General features: G+C 40.9%; 1 protein-coding gene across 3 annotated transcripts in view; it reads left to right on the top strand.

The window, feature by feature from the left end:
• trpm7 (transient receptor potential cation channel, subfamily M, member 7) overlaps positions 1-20,083 on the top strand; it is a 52,918-nt gene that overhangs the window by 25,908 nt on the left and 6,927 nt on the right. The window contains exons 17-31 of one of the 3 annotated variants that reach the window (XM_034116675.1): positions 1,443-1,671; positions 4,437-4,592; positions 5,152-5,295; positions 11,732-11,860; positions 11,975-12,226; positions 12,345-12,519; positions 13,487-13,613; positions 14,923-15,101; positions 16,043-16,175; positions 16,684-17,336; positions 18,216-18,316; positions 18,488-18,584; positions 18,925-19,001; positions 19,100-19,137; positions 19,755-19,783. In XM_034116675.1, the coding sequence (XP_033972566.1) occupies positions 1,443-1,671; positions 4,437-4,592; positions 5,152-5,295; positions 11,732-11,860; positions 11,975-12,226; positions 12,345-12,519; positions 13,487-13,613; positions 14,923-15,101; positions 16,043-16,175; positions 16,684-17,336; positions 18,216-18,316; positions 18,488-18,584; positions 18,925-19,001; positions 19,100-19,137; positions 19,755-19,783 (2,519 nt within the window). Of the gene's footprint in view, positions 1-1,442; positions 1,672-4,436; positions 4,593-5,151; positions 5,296-11,731; positions 11,861-11,974; positions 12,227-12,344; positions 12,520-13,486; positions 13,614-14,922; positions 15,102-16,042; positions 16,176-16,683; positions 17,337-18,215; positions 18,317-18,487; positions 18,585-18,924; positions 19,002-19,099; positions 19,138-19,754; positions 19,784-20,083 lie in introns of those variants that run through there. The other 2 variants (XM_034116676.1, XM_034116677.1) reach the window with 2 other exon arrangements.

The following is a 20,083-nucleotide window of genomic DNA, read 5'->3' as shown; positions in this document are numbered from 1 at the left end:
CGCTCTCGCTAAGCTGTACTACGACGCTGGTTATCAAATGGATCGCTCAAGCCAGCCGTGTCCTATCTAGTTAGGTGCGTGTTCACATGAAAGGGGTGGTATTTGGAGCATTCGACCAATCTCAAACACGGACAAGCGTACTGACAGCGCAGCGTCATACTTCCTGAATGAAAAGTGAACTTTAATATTAGTCAAATATGAAGAAGTTAAACTTTAAACATCCATGACTTAAACACTTTATCCAGGATAAAAGCCACATAGCTGCACCTGCAAGGTGAATACAGCTGGTAAAAGAAAAAGCGTTTGAATGCGTACATTAACAGGTTTATGATATCACTGCCCCGTCTAAGACACGAGTGGATCTGACTTTAATTACATTTGACTCGAGTGTTTCGTCAACTTAATGTGTTGCTTAAAATAATACTTCTGCATACAGTATGTGACACTGTGAGTGTTGCACGGCCAGATACGGCTCAAGAAGCTGACTCGGATAAGGAAATATATGATACATTATGATGTGATATGATATGAATGATAATGGGACACATCGACGTCTGCACTCACAGTGCCGCGGACTGTACTAGTTACTCTGATCCGGTTACTTATGTTGTGGCAGATATTTAAGTAAGCTTTCTTAACGCTAATGTTATAATAGTCAGATTGCTCTGAAGATGGGAGGGGATATTCTATTAATTTTCACGTTCACACAGTCAGTTGATTTTTGCCGGCTGTCTTTCCTGCAACGGCAGTTTTTCTGTATTTCCTCTATCCTGTAATATGACTTGATAGCTTTAAACTCCGCACACGGAGCTCTGATTGGTCAGCAGGCGGTGCTTTCACTGAGTTGATCTCTTAGCCTGCAACCTAATCTCCTCCCGAGGAGGTTAGCCGCTCAGCATAAGTTACCATGGAGATCTAGCCTGCTAAAAAGAGAACCAGCGTCGTAGGACCGGAAAGCCCGAGATTTCCCTGAAGTTAGTCGGCTAAGCGAAAATCCAGCTTCGTAGTACAGGCCTCTGGTTTATAGATGGTTCTTAAAGTGTTTACAACCTAATTCATAACCTACTTATAAATCCTTTATGAGGGTAGTCTTATTGTAAAGTGGTACCTATCTTTTATTATTCGACACTGCTTGATTTTGTATCTAATCAAATCTAAAAATGACAGGTAGCTATAAAGTGCTCACATTTCTCTATAAAAGTGAAGGTGTGCTAAACAAACAAACTGTTTTTTGATGCTTTTGATGCTGAAGACTTTTATTTCTGCCGCTGCTTTTAATTGAACTATTCATATCTTACACTGCACCTTAACTTTTATTCATGTATTTTGTCTTTTTATGTTTATTATTGCTTTTTAATGACTGTTTTTAAATGCCATTTTCTTAATGTCTGTCTTGTTTGTGTTGAAAGGTGCTATATAAATAATCTTGCCTTGCCTTTCAGTGAGTTTGGGACGTTGGCAGTGGACCTGCTGGAGGAGTCGTTCAGGCAGGATGAGACCATGGCCATGAAGCTGCTCACCTACGAGCTGAAGAACTGGAGCAACTCCACCTGCCTGAAGCTGGCCGTCTCCTCCCACCTGCGGCCCTTCGTGGCTCACACGTGCACCCAGTTCCTGTTGTCCGACATGTGGATGGGACGGCTGAACATGCGAAAGAACTCCTGGTACAAGGTTCATGTTCCATCTAGATTTTTATTTTTGGCAACAAATGAAAGTATACGTGTTGAATGCTTGCTTTACAGAGGCTGCTGAGGTTTAATGGTGCGAGTCAACAGTCTATGAAAAGCTTAATACAAATGTTAAACCGTGCTGCAGTGGTTTAATAGTTGTTACATGAATGCTTTAATTTAATTTTAATGTAATCGTTTATTTGAAGAGGGACAATGCATATTGATGAACATTTAAAACAAATAATGCTTTAAAACGTAAACATGTTTGTTTCTCAACCATTCTTTGAGTTGACCTTTTAAAACTGTTCAAAGTGGGACAATCCCGTAACTCAGTTGGGAGGCTATTCCACAATGAGCTGCCCTTAATTGATAGAACATTTTGTCCGAAAGTGGTCCGTCTACGGTGGACCTCACAGTCTCCTCTGGTTTCTGACCTAGTGCAGCGTCCAGTGTGTTTTTTGTGGATGAATGAGGGGGGGCCAGTCCATGTAAACATTTATAAAAGAAACGCATACTTTTAAAAGACTTAAAATTGTCAAAACTCAAGAAATTGTGTTTCTCAAGGATGGTACAGTGGTGGTATGAATTAGGCTTTCTGTCAAACACCTTGATAGCTCTCTTGTACAGCTGTTCTATGGGTTTAAGGGTTGTGGCACAAGCAAACGACCAGTTTGTCAAACAGTATTCAATGTGGGATAGAATCATACAGTGGAGGTATGACTTTGCAGCATTGACAGTTAAGAAGGGTCTAATTTGTTTAAAATGTTGCAAGTTGAATTTAATGGTATTGGATACTTTCTTAATATGTTTCTTAAAAGTCAAGTTCGAGTCCAGTATGACTCCAAGATACTTGAAGTGGGGGACTAGTTCTATTTCTGCTCCGGTCGTTTACTGAACATCATGCATACTGTTTTGTTTTTTTTGCATTTAACTGTAAGCTAATGTTGTTCAGCCAGTGTTGAACTTTGTCCAAAGTATTTGAGAGACAGGATGTGATCATTTCAGTGTTTTTCCCATGTTTATCAGATGTTCTGTTCTGCGGTTTGAACAAAGGTCTGCTTTCATGTCTAATCACAATCTCAGTCGGAGCTCTGTGTTCAGGTGTTAAAATGCCACAATGATTATTAATGGTGATATGAGGAATAAACAGTTTATTAATACTCTTATCTCAGGGGACTTCCCGGTGCAAGCATTTTCTGAAGTGTAGGTTAAAACCTGAGCAACTAAATTCAAATGTAATTGCTGTTACAAAATACGTTTTTATCATAACATTTTTGTTATGACCTGGCTCAAAAGGCCACAACAAAGAGGAGACACACCATATCAACGGTTTAACAAAAGATGTTTATTAAAGCAAGTGGTTCAAATTAGCCAAATTAATCAAGTGCAAAGCAAGTAAAGCATGAGGTGTGGACGTCAGTGTATCAGTAATGTAACTGCAGGGTGAGGATAGCATGGACATGTATGTGTGAGGGTGTTGAGGTGCACAAAGTAAAATAACTGATAACATACTCAACCGAACCGGGTGCCTGCAGAGAGGGGAACAGAGAGGAGCTTTAAGTAGCTGCAGGGCACCAGACCCAGGTGCCCTGAGTTACTGCAATCAAGGCGGCTAGATGCAGCACAGCCACACCCTCTCCAGATGACCCCACAGGGGCATCACAAATATGATAACAAATTTAGAGTAGATTAGATTACTTTATTGTCATTACAAAATGCAAGCACAGTGTAACGAAATTAAGGAGGGTCTAACCAGAGTGCAAAACAGTCAGTTATATACACAATTATCAGAAGTATGTACAAAATAAATGATACAAAATAAAGGTAAATAGATGGGAAATGTAATAAGAATAAATACACAGATAATAATAAATACAGTGAATACAGTATTGTATATACAGCAGTAATGGGCAAGGATAATTGCGCTTCAGCACAGCACACGACAACACTAGGCAGTATGGGACAGCGTGGGGTTCATTGTCAGCAGTCTTAACAAATAGTTGTTATGCTACTAATAACAATGACTTTTCTGATGTCCTAAATGTTGTTTTTGTTCAAATTTGAAATTGGACACTAGCATGCAAAGAATATACTGTCATTTCTTTGTTTTGGGTGAGCAATAATATCAAACAATTTCAAGTATTTTAATCAGGCTCGGGATAATTCCAGCAGGGCTTTGGCTGTGTTATTCTGTTCTTCTATGACACAGGCAAAATCAAGACAGAATATATTATAATTAGAGAGAAGCCAAAGACTAGTTTGATGTCTACTTGCGCAATAAAACACTGGATAGATAGATAGATAGATAGATAGACATATAGATGGATAGATAGATAGATAGATAGATGGATAGATGGATAGATAGATAGATGGATAGATAGACATATATATAGATAGATAGATAGATAGATAGATAGACATATAGATAGATAGATAGATGGATGGATAGATAGATGGATAGATAGACATATAGATAGATAGATGGATGGATAGATAGATGGATAGATAGACATATAGATAGATAGATAGATAGATAGATAGAGAGGTACTTTATTGATCCTAATTTGGGAAATGTTTGCGTTGCAGCAGCATAATATACATGTACATAAGAGAAACTAAGAGACAGAAATAAACAGTCCAATATATTTCAGAAATAGAAATAAAATGGCATTAAAAAGTTAAAAAATAAGCATTTATGTGTCATTCAAAGTACTTTCTTGACAAATAAAAGATCCCACACCCACATTAGTGCGTTTGTGTCTCCAGGTGATTCTGAGCATCCTGGTGCCTCCGGCCATCCTCCTGCTGGAGTACAAGTCCAAGGCCGAGATGGCTCACATCCCTCAGAGTCAGGACGACCACCAGATCACCATGGAGGACAGCGAGCACAACTTCCAGAACATCGCTGATGACATCCAGATGGTGAGATCTAAAAATAGAAGAATGAAAAGCCACTTTATTAATCCCTCAAGGGGAAATTTAGGTTTTCAATCTGTTGTATAAAAACGCAGTACAGATACACGCATGCTCAAAAATGCTTTTTTTATGGCGGTGTGTCAGTATATAACTATCGGCTATATTAATTGTTGTGCAATGCATAATACAGCAGCACTGTCTTTGGGACAACCGGTAAAATAACATGTTTTCACAGCATATGGCAAACGTGACACACAGTATTACAGACTTATTATAGGAGCTGAAATTAACTTTAAAAGGAAATAAAAACATAATTTTTGAGTTACATTTCTTTCTTTGTTAAACAGTTACAGAGCTGTGAACAGTTTGTTGTCTTAAAATAAGAGTAGCAAGACATATTAAGATAATTAGATTGAAAAACACTTTTCTTGGACTTAAAATGAAATGTTTTTCTTGATTCCTTTGTTTGTTCCCCTCACATTCTCCTCTTCACTCTGCTTTCCTTCTCTTCCACTCTTTTTATCTCCACTGCTGTCTCATTTGGGCCCCTTCAACCTCTCTGCAGGATGTCTTCAAGGAGGCCAGAGCCCACGACAACGTGGAGACAAAGAGCGACATAGACACACAGATTCGCTCCAGGAAGCTGCCCCTAACCAGGAAAATATATGCCTTCTACCACGCTCCAATCGTCAAGTTCTGGTCCAACACGGTATGGAGATAAATGTCTACACATCTACACATCTACACATCCATATCTACACATCCATCCAACCGTCTGTTTTATGGTTGTTTATCTGGAGAACAGGAGAGGATGTTGCTAGTTACCTACTAGGAGCAGTAACTTAAAGGTCCCCTATTATACTGTTTTTCATTACTTTATTATCGGTCTCAGATATATTAAAACATATCTCTGAAGTGTTTGGCTCCAAACACCAAACAGATCATTGCAGCATCCCATAATCCCCTCTGTTTCAGCCCTGTTTCAAAAGTGCTGATTCTCTGTCTGTTACTTTAGATGAAAATAAGGAGCCACTCCCCACGCCCCTCTGAGAGATATTTGGTTAAAAAGAACACAAGGTGCTCTAGGAGGAGATTTAGGTGATAAGGTTGGGAGGGGTTACCTTGGTTGGTGATTGGCTAATGGTTACACAAGCCAACACATCACAAGTGGCCAAAATCAGATTTTTCGGACAGGTTTTTATATAAATGGATCAGGAGAAAAAGTGAGAGAATCTTTTTTCCTGAAACTTTCAGAATCTCTTTACACAGAGGAGACAACAGACTTCCAGTTAGCCGGTAATTACCGGATTTGACCGGTAAAATATGCTGAAGACCGGCAAATCTAAATCTCTCCGGTCAAAATAATTTCCCCTTATCACAATACCGTATCAGTTGCGCCACTTATGTGACAGACAATAATAGTATTTATTACATGGTTTAGTTGAATACTCGATTCTGATTGGTCAATTCAGAACACGTGACACGTTGTTAATCCAGAACAGACAGACCGCTATCAAGGATTTATGACCGTTGTTAAGGACGCTCAAATCTGCAGAAAGAAGTCCGGTCGATTGAACTGTTTGCAGTTTGGCTGAAAAGCAAACTGCAAACTGCAAACTAGATCTGCCTTCATGCAGATCTAGATCCCTCCGCTTCGCGTCGGGCTCCTGATTAGCCTGTCGGTGTTCTTTTCCCCATAATGACCAAGTCGCTGCACATTATCCCTTACGTGACAGACAAGAAGAGTATGTGACAGACAAGAAGAGTATGTGACAGACAAGAAGAGTATGTGACAGACAAGAAGAGTATGTGACAGACAAGAAGAGTATGTGACAGACAAGAATAGTCCATTCTAATGTCTAACACTTAATGTGGAGAAAGAGATGTCCTGTATGGTTTGATTGTGCGTTGATCTGTTGGTAATGCCTCGGGGTTCCGGTGGGCATGTAAACAAATGCATAATGCTGCGCTATACTTTGTGGCCTCACCCGGTTGCATAGCGACGCTTATTGTTTAGGTGTCTTTTGATAAGCAGGTAGTCATATCATTAGCTAGATCTGATCGATATGGACATAAACGCGAGTAAAGTCTAATCTGACGGGGGAGAGAGAGATCAGCTGCTGCTGACGAGTCGACACGCAGCTCTGCATGATCACCTGTAGAGGCGAGCGGAACAAAACACACACTTCAGGTTAGAAAATCACACGTAGCTATTTTAATTACCTCTCAAACTTCCTAAACTAGTTATAGATATGTTTATTTTTACTGTCGGGTCACTCATTACTGATCCGGGAGCTGCATGATACTGGCGGGCTGTCAGGAGAGGGAGAGAGCGCTCCGTTTAATTATAGTAGATTAACTACATTATTCAAAAGTGTACAGTAATTTATAATAATAGTTTCTTTAATATCGAATCATATCAATTTGTTTTAAAGCTCAATAAATAACAAAGAAGACCTTTGACCGGCACTTTTTGCATTTTGTCCGGAAGATTTAAACTTTAAGGGACATGTTGACCGGCAAAAAGAAATGATAACGGAAACTCTGGGGGACACATGTTTATGTATGAAAGACATGAAAAAGTGGATCTTGCATAATAGGTGACCTTTAACACAGATTATTTAAATGTACCCTGAATAAAAAGGATATGCGTGATCTACACAGTTGAGATGCAGCAGAAATGCAAACAGGAATGTGCTAATGGTTAGCCAGCCTAGTTTCTTTGTTCCTTTCGTTCATTAGTACCTGAGACACCTCAGTCAAAAGGGGCTGTCAGAGATGTGGTCGTTAGTAATGTTCAGATAAAGATCAACAAGTACCTGAGAATTTAGCTAATGTTAAAGGTTCCCTCCCCATTTTGGTCTGACACAAAACGCTGCAGACTCTGGCTGTGATTGATAGTCTGTTCCTAAAAACTACAAATAGGAGAGGGGAACAAGGTGCAACCTCGTCTTATGAGACACCCACAAAAACAGCGGCGAAACACTAACACCGCAGTCAAAGAGTCTTTTTCTTGCCCGGAAGGTGCATTTATTTTTTTCTTTGACCATTCAGGTATTGTAATGTGTTTAGAAAAGACCTAGGATGTAATTCAACTCTTAGACTGCAACTTATAAATGGAACAACTGTTTGTTTTAGCATTGAATGGAGAGACAAATATTCAAACAGCACCACCAGCAGGAAATCTCAGGGAATGTGATCATACAATTAAAACATCTGTAACATGCAGATAGTTAGGACTAGGGATGCCAGCGATTTTTCGAATATTCGTTACAGTCTCCATAATCGAAAATTATTTTTAAAATTCGATTTTATTTATATATTTTTTTATTATTATTCATGTTTTTCTTTTTTTTTCCTGGCTTAGTTTCAACCAAAATATAGACTAATGCTAATAATAGTAATAGTATTAATAATTGTAAATGGCCACTGGTCACACCACCAGTTTGTTTTACTGTAAACTTGGAGGAAGCCAGCTGCGCAGGCTGCGCAGAGTGCAGACTGCTGCAGCCTGCCCCCGCCCCCCGCCCCCCGCCCCCCCCCCCCTTCTCCGTCACACGTGCGATTGATTTATTGGCGATATACAGAACAGTGAGAACAACACAACTAAAGATGAACAAAGCGGCACGTTCAAAGAAGAGTTCCTCGTGGAACTACTTCGAACTGAAGTAAAATGCAAGCTCTGCGAAAATACTTTTTTTTTAGGACCCCTCGATTCAGTGTGAGAAGTCCTTTTTTTCTGGAATGCAACCCCCTTCTTTTTGCGTTCCATTAAACCCTATTGGAAGTGTTCTAGTTGGAGACACATCAGCCTCTCCTTGCATTGTGCCCTTGCACTTTATTTTAAACACTCCTATATGGCTACCATACTTTTTAGGAGAGACTAAGGAGAAACCTTCTTGAACACACACTCTTCACAACCGTATAGGGACTATCACTCACCTTTTCTCACCTGTTCTTGTGTTTATTTATGGACACAAGCCTGAGGCTGGTTCTCAGGAGCCTGGGAGTCGTCACTGAGGGTTTAATCAGCAGGGACAGGGTTGTTTTTCAGGCTGTTCAAGAATGAGAGGTGCTGATAGCATCACTGAAACTGCTAGTCTCCGTAATATAGCCTGTACCCAGGCTAATCTACATCTACTTTAACACATCAATGCTGCACATAACAGGTTGCACATCAGATGCGAGTGTTAATGGCTGGTTTTCCAACAGTTCACACCTCTCATGTCAAGGTTCAGCAATTGTTCTAATGTAGTGTGTAAACTGGACGTGTGTGTTAGTGTGCACGTGTAACTTTACCTGCCTATGTGGACAAACTTTCCCACAGTCTGCAGTATGGTGCAACAAAAGAGCTCCTTTCTGTTCCAAGCACAGGTCAAACTACAATGGGCAGTTCATGTGTCATTGAAAACCAATCATGGTTTGTTTCGCTACTGAAAAAGATGAAAACACAAGGGTTGAACTAAGCTGCTCTAAAGTACTATTACTTTATTTCCTAAAGTACCCACTTAATGTATTTGTTATGCAAATAGCCTTTTATTTATATATTTAAAAAAAAAAGTACTTCATGTTAATACAGGTAGCAAATCAATGAGTTACTTAAAAAACAGGACTAAGAGACTACAGCAAAGCTTTGTACGGCTGCCCTTAGCAGTGCTTTTAGCTAAATGCTAACGTGCTGATGATAATATAGAATGTTTACCATCTTCCCTATCTCTCTTTAGGATTTTAGCATGTCAACATGTGCTAATTAGTACAAGACACATGTTTGAATGCATGTACTACCATACAAAAGTTATCAATATGATTTACTTATACAATACAGCTTTATTTATAGAGCACTTTAAACCTCCAGACCAAAGTGCTGTACAGTCAAATAAACAAAACGGAACATACAAAAAAAAAAAAAAACACAGCACAGCTCACACACCATAAAACAAGTACAAGTAAAAACAATAGACAATTTTAAAAGCAATAAAAGCAACGCTCTAAAAGATGTTAATACGCTAAGGAGAAGAGGTGGGTTTTAAGAAGCGATTTAAAAGCAGGCAGTGTGGCGGCCTGTCTGATGTGCAGGGGCAGATCGTTCCACAGTGTGGGAGCCGCTACAGAGAAGCAACGGTCCCCTCTGAGCTTTGACTTGGTTCTGGGCACATTCAGGAGCAGTTGATCCGCTGACCTGAGAGGGCGGTTGGGCGTGTAAGGGTGTAGCAGCTCAGAAATATATGGTGGGGTCATGCCATTTAGGGATTTAAAAGTAAATAAAAGGATTTTGAAATGAATCCTAAAATGTATTGGCAGCCAGTGGAGCAAAGCCAAAATGGGGGAAATGTGGTCATATTTCCGTGTGCCAGTTAAAAGCCTTGCTGCGGCATTTTGCACCCGCTGCAGACGAGCGAGGGAGGACCCACTGACCCCCATGTAGAGAGAGTTACAGTAATCCAGCCGAGTAGTGACAAAGGCGTGGATTACTGTCTCAAACTGCTGTCTGGAGAGAAAAGGTTATCAGAAGAACTTCGACAGAACTGATCATCTCATCATGAGAACTGTAAACAATCCAGTTACAAAGATTAGCTTTATTATGAAAAGACTGATTATTACAGCTTTATATGACCAGTAGGATAAAATATCCCACCTCTGTTCCTTATATAATCTCCATCCTGCTCACCCCTCCCTTCTGAGAGCCGGCTTTGTTGGGAACTGTGATTTTCACTGGAGACGGAGAAGATCATGTTCTCTTCTCTCTCTCAGCTCACCGCCAGCTGAGCTCTGAGGGCTGAAAATGGCCGACTATTTGCTCCCGACTCAAAGTGCCATGATGAGGTTCAGCCCCTTCAGAGGCCCCTGCTGACCTCCTCTTAAAAATATTTCAGAGAGAGGAAGCCCCTCTCGGGATCGACACCGGCCAGTTATCATCTACGTCAGGGCTATTCAATTAGTTTGGAATGGGGCCGGTTGATGAAAATGATCCAAAGCAAGGGGCCGGGAAAAAGATGGCTTGAAATATGAGCAATCATATTAAGAGCTTCGGATACAGTAAATACTACAACAGCATAGTGGAGTGCATATATTGTGTTTAATTCAATCAAACAACATATCCCCAAGGCCTTTTAGAGATCTAAATGGCAAGTTCAGAACTCAGTAGGCCTACATGTGAAGCTAATTTAACCATCAACATCATTTAATTTGATTTCATTTAGGTGAAATTATCTAATCATTCACGCAGAGATGCAATCAATGACAGAAGTTGTCACTACAGTAGCTAGTAGGTGGGTTCGAAACCCGAGCCCGCCGAAGTTTTCAGGCAATGTCTTCCCCTCTATCTCTCAATGTAACACCCTCTCTGGAATAAAGGCACTCTGGCCCAAAAGAAAAAGGGGGTTACTTTTTAACATTATACTCAAAGGGCCAGTAAATATCACCCCGGGGCCGCCAATTGAATAACCCTGATCTACGTCAAGCTTTTCTTATACTTGGCATATCTACATCTCCAACAGTTATGACGTACAAAGTAAAAAAGAAAATACACTATTCCAACTCTTGAAAGAAAAAATCCGTGACTCTTTTTTTTATAAATGTCGAATTCAAAATCAACATTTGAATGCTGCACACATTTTTATTTGTATGCATGTCTATAATTCTGTTAAAACCTGGTGTTTCTGCACAGTTGCAGATAAAATGGCTAACATATATTTATTGAAATATAATTGTATATCTATCCATAATTATTCATCGGTGGGTGCGTTTATAACTTTTATGCGTTTATAACTTATGCGTTTATAACTCCTTTCTGCCAAAGAGCATTTTAAAGTTCAAAATCTTGAAAATATATACATCATCATTTCCAGATTCCACATGGATTACAATTAAAATATTTTGTTAGACAAACATGTTTTTTGGCATTTGGCCTTTTAAAAAAACAAAGTATTTTTAATGCAGTCAGAAAGCGGTTTGATCTCCCACTTGTCAAACATAAAGGAAGACATACACACAACTTATCGGCACCAGAAAATACATTTATATCATTACAATAACAACAAGTCTCAAATGTTTGATTATTTCAGGGTGATGGAATCCTACAATATGACAGCTTTTCAAAGCTTCATTTGAAGAGAGTTGTTAATGAATGTGTCTCTCGTTGTCAGCTCTTCTATCTGGGCTTCCTGATGTTCTACTCGTACGTGGTGTTGGTGAAGATGCCCGAGTGGCCTTCTCCTCAGGAGTGGGTCGTCATCCTCTACATATTCACCTCTGCCATCGAGAAAATTCGAGAGGTATGTGCAAAAGAAGATAATGAAGATTTCTTTGCTCGAGCCCTGTGAAGCCAATACTTCAAATAAACTAAATCTCCTCAGCATTATTTCACATTTTCTTTCTCTTTTTTCCAGATGTTTATGTCTGAAGCGGGCAAAATAAGCCAGAAGATAAAGGTGTGGTTCAGTGACTACTTTAATGTGTCCGACTTTCTGGCCATTGTGACCTTTTTTATCGGCTTCGGCCTGAGATTGGCCGGAGGTGAAGCCTTCGTCCCCGGCAGGACGGTGTATTGTCTGAATATTATCTTCTGGTACGTGCGACTCTTTGACATCCTGGCTGTCAACCAGCAGGCTGGACCGTACGTCATGATGATCGCTAAAATGGTGAGAAAGTGAGAAGTCACACAACTGCATGATGTAAAGGAAGCAGACAACATGTTTAAATGCAATTGATATGCCATCTCTCATATTTCGTATTAATTGTGTGTGTGATCTGTTGCAGGTGGCCAACATGTTTTATATTGTGGTAATAATGGCTATAGTCCTGCTGAGCTATGGCGTTCCCCGGAAAGCCATTCTGTATCCACAAGAGGAGCCCAGCTGGTCGCTGGCCAAAGACGTGGTCTTCCAGCCGTACTGGATGATGTACGGGGAAGTGTATGCCTATGAAATCGACGGTAAGGACGATGAGGAAGGTATAGGAGATTACGCTGGTAAGAATAGTTTTATTCAAAGCTTTTCACCACGGCATGATAGCTGATTGGCACTCCAAACGAGCACTGGAAATCAAACCCACGATGGCATAATCATTGGCTTCCTTCACAGTCTCTTTCACTCAACATGGGTTCACACACCGAAGCCCAACGCAGGTCTCTTTGGTAAGGCAGGGCTTTTTGTTTCACCACAACATCGATCGCCCTGACTCCGCTTAAAGTGTTCTGGATAACAGCGAACGATTAAGTGATCATCAGTCGGGCGCGTTGGATGCTTCAGTGGAACAAAACACCTGGCAGAGCTCCATATAACCTGAGTTGGCATCCCAAGGTTTCACACACTGCTGAAAATTATCACATGGTTTATGAGTGTTACTATAGCTACTATGAGTGGTAACAAGTCAGATGTAAATTATGCTGTTTAAATAACAACTTTACAACAAACTTAAAGAAAGCTAATGAATGCTCAAGGCTAGAGTTGAAGGAAATATCCCTCTAAACATATCATAGTTGCAGCTTATTTGTCACACCAAGTGTAGTCGGCTATTTTCTTCTTGCATAAAAGTTAAGGGTACTTTACAATTTACTGTACGTGTATGCAGCATCTTTTTGGTGGATTTACATCGTTAGAGCTATGTACTTGCTGAGGATCAATATGGGCTTTTCAATGGATATCTAGAGAGCAGGTGGTCAGGAATGTATTATTAAACAATTCATTATTTGAGTTATTATGTTCTCCTTTACCACAAAAGCATTCACACAAAGAGTAAAGTCAGATTTGGACCGACACCAGACAGAAAGTTAATTAAAGAAAATGCAAATAAAAAAAGTCCTGGTGGATGTAAGTTAATCTTTAGCACATTTGGGGATTTGTCAGTGCATGCATACCTGCAGGAGTGTGCCCATCCTTAAACACTCTTCCTCTTCACAGTGTGTGCCAATAACAGTGAAGTAAAGTCACTGTGTACGGCGGGAGTGTGGCTGACTCCTCTCCTACAAGCAGTCTACCTCTTTGTTCAGTATATACTAATGGTCAACCTCCTCATCGCCTTCTTCAAGTAAGTGCACGACATTCCAGTGCTGTATCCAGAATACTGTTTACTCGTTATCTTTGCCCAGTTTCTGGTTATGTGTTACACTGTGGTGTAGTGGGGATGTTTTTACTGGGCGGACGTGGGGGGGGAGACACTATGGACGCGCTCGTGAACTGTTAACAGGGGGGGGGGGGGGGTACACTCTGGACCTCTGTGGCCCTCTGTCGCCTGTCAGCGCAACTTACATGATGCCGTTTAAACAATATGATAATAAAGGGCGGTGCCGGCCGTCTGCGAACCGAGCCGGGCCTTTCTGCGCGACTGTCACTCAAATGCGGGACATCGTCTCAATTTGTTGGACGCGGGACAAATGATACAAATGGTGTACACCTGGTCACCCTACACACACATACACACAGTGCTGCCCCTTACACACACACAGGCTTCAAATCAAGTTGCATAAATGCTTGGGCTACGTTTTTATTATAATTTCTGTGAAATGTAGGTTAAGTTTTCGTCATTGTTACAACAAATACACACTTGCAACTGATAACACTGGCAATGATTTTATATTTATTAGACTATTCAAAAATAAATCATGCTTCAAAAAAGTGTGGGGGTAAGGCGACCCCCCGCGTCCAACGACCACTACACCACTGGTGTTATAACCAGATAGGGATACTTAACCCAATGTATATGTCAGCCGTAGAGATGTGTGCCTTCTCTCAAATGGAACTACATTTACATTACTTTGCATTCTCAATTTAAAATTCAAACAACAATGTCTCCTTTTAGAAATCATGACCCGGTTACTTCGATAACTGATTGGTTTTATGATCAGTTTCATGTAGGAGCTATTTTCTTTCTACCAAACTACTCTCACCAACCTCATCACCTCCCAGAAGGAAGAGCCCCTATTTAGCTTTTTGTGCTTTTCCCTTTCCTGTAGTGTGATATATATATATATACTGTAGGTTTTTGGGCATGTAAAAGCTCTGCAAAGTCTAAATTCTCAAAGTTCAAGGAAAGTTTCTATCTGACACACCTGACACACCTCCATTGGACTCATTTGTTTACTTCTGTATCATAATAACATCACTATGTAACACCGGCGCTAGTATATGCTAGTGCGCCAACATATTGTACATGATAGGCTAAGGGGCGGGACATCTCTAATCGGTTAACCAATCACAACAGTGCCGGCCAGCTAACCAATCAGAGCAGACTTTTAGATTTTAAATGTTTGGGTAAACGCTCCCTGTAATTCTGAAATATGGCTGACATTCTCAACAACATCATTATCCTGGGTTTAATGTCTGTACTCTCTTTCCAGCAATGTGTATCTGCAAGTGAAGTCCATTTCTAATCTGGTGTGGAAGTACCAGCGCTACCACTTCATTATGGCCTACCACGAGAAGCCGGTCCTCCCCCCCCCCTTCATCCTCCTCTGCCATATCTACTCCCTCTTCTGTACGTGTAGGAAGAGAAAGAAGGAGCATACCTACGGACCAAGTACGACCTTTTTCTGCATCATCGCATCAAATCTCCTAAATGTGTATTATTCAAAGGATGCCATTCATATAAATAGATACATTTCTTTGTTGTCTTTTCAACATTGTAATCTAAATACTTTATGCCTGACAAACAATTTGACAAATATTTCCTGCTTTACTGCACTTTATCAAATCAAATCAAGTTTTATTTATATAGCACATTTTTAAACGATTTTTGGTCGAGCCAAAGTGCTGTACATATAATAAAAATACCCTACAGTAAAGACACTTTACAGCAAATGCAACAGCACAGTTTGTTCGGAATATCAGTATGAGAAAAATGACACCCTCTGTCCTGTGTGTCAAAGAATAGATTTCAAAATATTGTTACTGGTTTATAAAGCTTTGAATGGTTTAGGCCCAAAATACATGTCTGACCTCCTGCTAAATGATGAACCATCCAGATCTCTCAGGTCTTCAGGGACTGGTCAGCTTTCTGTCCCCAGAGTCAGAACTAAACATGGAGAAGCAGCGTTCAGTTATTATGCTCCAAATATCTGCAACAAACTCCCAGAAACCTGCATGTCCGCTGCAACTCTACTACTTTTAAATCCAGGCTGAAGACTTTTCTTTTTGTCGCCGCTTTTAATTGAACTATTCACATCTTAAACTGCACTGTAACTTTTATCCATGTATTTTTTCTTTTAATGTTTATTTTATTATCTTTTCTTTTTAATGACTGATTTTAAATGCCATTTTCTTAATGTCTTCCATTTTCTGTAAAGCACTTTGAATTGCCTTGTGTTGAAAGGTGCTATATAAATAAACTTGCCTTGCCTTGCCTTGCCTTAGACCCTCACATCGTACAAGGAAAAACTTCCGGAGAAAAACCCACAGTTTAAAGGGAAAAATGGGAGAAACCCATTTCTAACCTTAACACGCCTGTTTACGTTCTTTCAGAGCTGTTTCTCACAGAGGAGGACCAAAAGAAGCTTCATGATTTTGAGGAGCAGTGTGTGGAGACGTACTTTCATGAAAAGGATGATCAGTTTCACTCGGGGAGTGAGGAGCGCATCCGTCTGACCTCAGAAAGGTGAGACTGTTACTGGCCTTCTTAAAGGTGCCCAGTGGAGTTTTTCTTGTAAACAACCAAAAGTAACTTTTAGATTCTGTATTAAACATCAGAATGCATTAATGCTTTTATCCTTGAAGTCTATCAAACCGGCATGCATGCCCATCCTTGTGCCTGAATCACACAAAGCATGGACCTTCTCATACAGTCGCGAACTGACCAAAACACAACTTGTTAACATTAAAGGTCATGCTCATTATTATGTTCATGCTGGTATTTTGGGTTCCTTAGAAAATGTAAATATGCTTTAATGTTAAAAAAAACACATTTTCCTCACTCTGTCCGTCTGAGTATACCTGTATCCACCACTTGTCTGAAACACTCTGTTTGAGCACCTTATTACGCCGCCCTCAATACTAGAAGACAGGTTATTTACTTCAATAGTATAGTATTAACATTTTATTCAACATAAACAATAGTAGGTAGCACAAGCTGAACTGTGGCTAACTGAACCTAATGTCATTTCCAGGGTTGAGACCATGTGTATGCAACTGAAGGAGGTCGGGAACAAAGTGAACTTCATAAAGCGCTCTTTGCACACTCTGGACACTCAGATCGGACACCTGCAGGACCTCTCTGCCCTCACTGTGGACACGCTGAAGACCCTCACTGCTCAGAGGGCGTCAGAAGCCAGCAAGGTCCACAACCAGATCACCCGGGAGCTCAGCCTCTCCAAAAACGTCGTCCCCAACATCGGCCCTGTGGCTTCAGACACTGGCCCCCACTCCAAATCATCCATGATGGGCAAACACAGTGTGGGGCTGGACCCCACCATGAACCCAGCGTTGAGTCCAGAGAGGAGGGGGTTGTTTGGGCTTGGGCACTTTGCTGCAGAGGCCGTCTTCCCAGGCAGCTCCAGTGCCTTTGTCCAAAGTGCTGTGGCCATTTCCCCTCCGGAGCTGCGTCTCCGCGGCCACTCTCTCACCCGGAATAAACCGACCCGTCCACAGGAGCCGGGCTTTTCCGACTCTCCCTCCAGCCTGCCCTGTGTGCCCTCCCCGGGGGCCCAGTTCCACCTCAGCAGCACCCCAGCCCAGCCCAGCGGCTCCAGCCACCCAGAACTCGCCCTAGCTAGGCTTTACCGGCCAGACTGCACCACTGTAGAGTTTGGGGCATTTGTGGGTAAGTACAAGACCAAGGGTGAAACTAGTGTTGATGCTGAGATCTCAGAGGAGGGGGAAAGCTGTGTGTGTGTGTATCCGACTGTTGTTGTTGTCTCTAAGACTTCGGGCTCTGCTCGGCCTGCTTGCTTTCCTGCTTGCACTGCGAAGCCAGAGAACACAGAGGGCTTAGAAGGGGGGGAGAGAAAAGGGGAGACAGGTTTAGGGTACGTGAACGAGGCCTTCTGCGACGACGAGGGCAGATCCGGTTCTCTGAGCACAGACACTGAAGTCCCACCAGCTCCTGAAGCTGAATCATCACGGGGTCAAACTCAGGGAAACGGCAGCAAGCCAGGTTGTGTGCAGGCCCCTGCTGTGGCAGCCAGGAAACCCCACAGACAAAGGAGAAGGGAATGGAATATGTCAGGACGGTCGGCTCCTGCAGCGCCTGGCTGTTCAACGAGAGGTTTGAGTTTTAGTGTGAGATTACGTTCGGGACTGCGTTTGCCGGGTGCTCGGGCCTTTCCATCTCCAGATCAGGATCCAGTTGACTCTCTAGCTGCCTTTTCCTTTCCTCTCTCTGTCCTCCTGTCTGGTTGCTCTCTGGTCCTGGTGTTTCTGAAGTGTTCTTGTCACGAATGATTGGTTGACTTGAGGTTTTCAACTGTAACTGTGATTGATTAAGGTTTTGTTTGGCAGGTGGAGGTGAGGATTTACTTATAGGAATCAGATGTTTGAACTGATTATTTTACCCTTTTGGTTATGATGATTCTTTGAATGTTGTGGTGGGATATTGTGACATGAGACAAACATAAATATAGTATTTTACTCTGGTCATGTTGCAGACTGACATAGCTATTCAAATGGCCTTACAAAAGCTAAACATATGTGTTGGTTTCAGGACATAAAGACAGTATGGACCTCCAGCTCTCTGCTCCCAAAGAGAGATCCAGCTCACGGCAGAGCCCGGTGTCAGAGAGCCGACTGCAGCTGAGTGCATGTGTGAGTAACATGTATTTTTAGCAGCATCGTCAATATAATAATAAATGTAGTTCCCAGATGCTTATTTAGCCTAACATGAATGTATTTGTGAACCATATTGTTTATAGCAGCCATACTTTATTACAGTGTTTCAGAATAAGGTTTATTTTCTCACTCCTTTATGTGTCTCAGGCTCTGCCTTCAGGTCCCGCTCACATCCGATCAGTCAACTCCTACGCCGGCTTCACAGAGTTCGACAGAGAACCAGCTTCCCTCCATCCTGAATCTAGTAAGATCACACAACAAATACAAACAATAATATGGAAATGTTTTTTTATTATACATATATTAATAATTAGATCAGATTCAACTTTTTTGAATATACAAAAATACATAATACATTGTAGTCTGCATCCAACCAGAAAGCACAAAGAGTCGATAAAGGTTGCGGTATCTGCATGGTGTTGCATGTTAGTATAAATATATATATTTGGCATATATGCGTTACATTTAAAACAGTTATAATAAATATTTGCACAAAGCCTTGTATGTCCCTGAGTCTGAGGCGCTGTATGTGGAATCCCCACGTGAGTATGGTTTTATTGTTTATGATTGTTTATTTCCTGTAGCTCTGACAAAGAGGGACAGGAGCCGGTCGTCAGCTGAAGACATCCTCGCCCACGAGGACCCCCGGCCTGCAGGCCTGGTAAGACAAGACTGTGTGTACTTTCCGGAGTACAAAGATAAAAACTACTTTAATGCTGGTTTCTGTCTTTGTTTAACCACTTCTTATTTCTCCACCAGGAGAGAGTTCAGGGCAAGTCAGCCCAAGCCAGCAGCCTGTAAGTGTCCTACCACTGATTTCATTCAAGATGTCTACATTTACACACACACACACACACACACGCACACGCACACACATACAAACCCACCATTTCCTAAGTTACACATCCAATAAAACTGTATGAATTCATTTCTAATTAATAGTTAGGATATCTTGTACCAGAAATTGCTCAGAATTCTCAATATTAAAATAAAAACACAAAGGTCCTATGACTAATACCGAAACCAAGCATAATAGTGAAAAATAAAAACAAACTTAGTAAATTGAGTAAACAAAAATGTATATAAAGTGAATTACATCTACAAGTGATACTAGCACAAATAATAAAACTAAGATAAATGTCACTTTTGTAACATTCTTTTGGCAATGATATGTAAAAGTAGTTTAATGTCAAATTGCAAATATAAGTAATAGTGATAATTGAACATGTCTGTTGAAGTCAGATTATTTTATTTCTGATTTAATTTGCACTGATGCATATTTGTTTGAACTTATTTGAAGCCAGCAGTCAATGACGCCCACTATTCTCTCCACCCTACTGTGTGTTAATGCAGAACACAAGCTCACATGTTTTTGTTAAACTAATGTTGTTTTGTTTCTTTTGTTCTCCGTCAGACGAGCCCCTGGGGAAGAATCACCAAACGGTGAGTTAGTTCGGTCGGACTCGTTCTGCTGGTCCAGCAGCATCTCCACAGACGCTGTTATCAAAGTGACCTTTGACCTTTCCTCTAGTGGCAGCCTTACTACCATTTTATAATGATTTAATGAAGGATAGTGTGGCTTTATTATGATTTGCCTTTAGCAACAAAATGGAAAAGGTGCCATGTTACATCCAGAATATGATGTCCTTTTAGAAGGTTCATTCCAGATAAGAAAAGTTAATACCATTTTGGGATTTTCTTTAAAATATTTAAATCACTATACTTGCTCATATTGCATTGAAT

This window comes from Trematomus bernacchii, unplaced genomic scaffold, assembly GCF_902827165.1.
Source record: "Trematomus bernacchii unplaced genomic scaffold, fTreBer1.1, whole genome shotgun sequence".
NCBI lineage: Eukaryota > Metazoa > Chordata > Actinopteri > Perciformes > Nototheniidae > Trematomus > Trematomus bernacchii.
The sequence above is the reverse complement of the archived record's forward strand: the minus strand, read 5'-3'. Positions and strand labels throughout refer to the sequence as shown.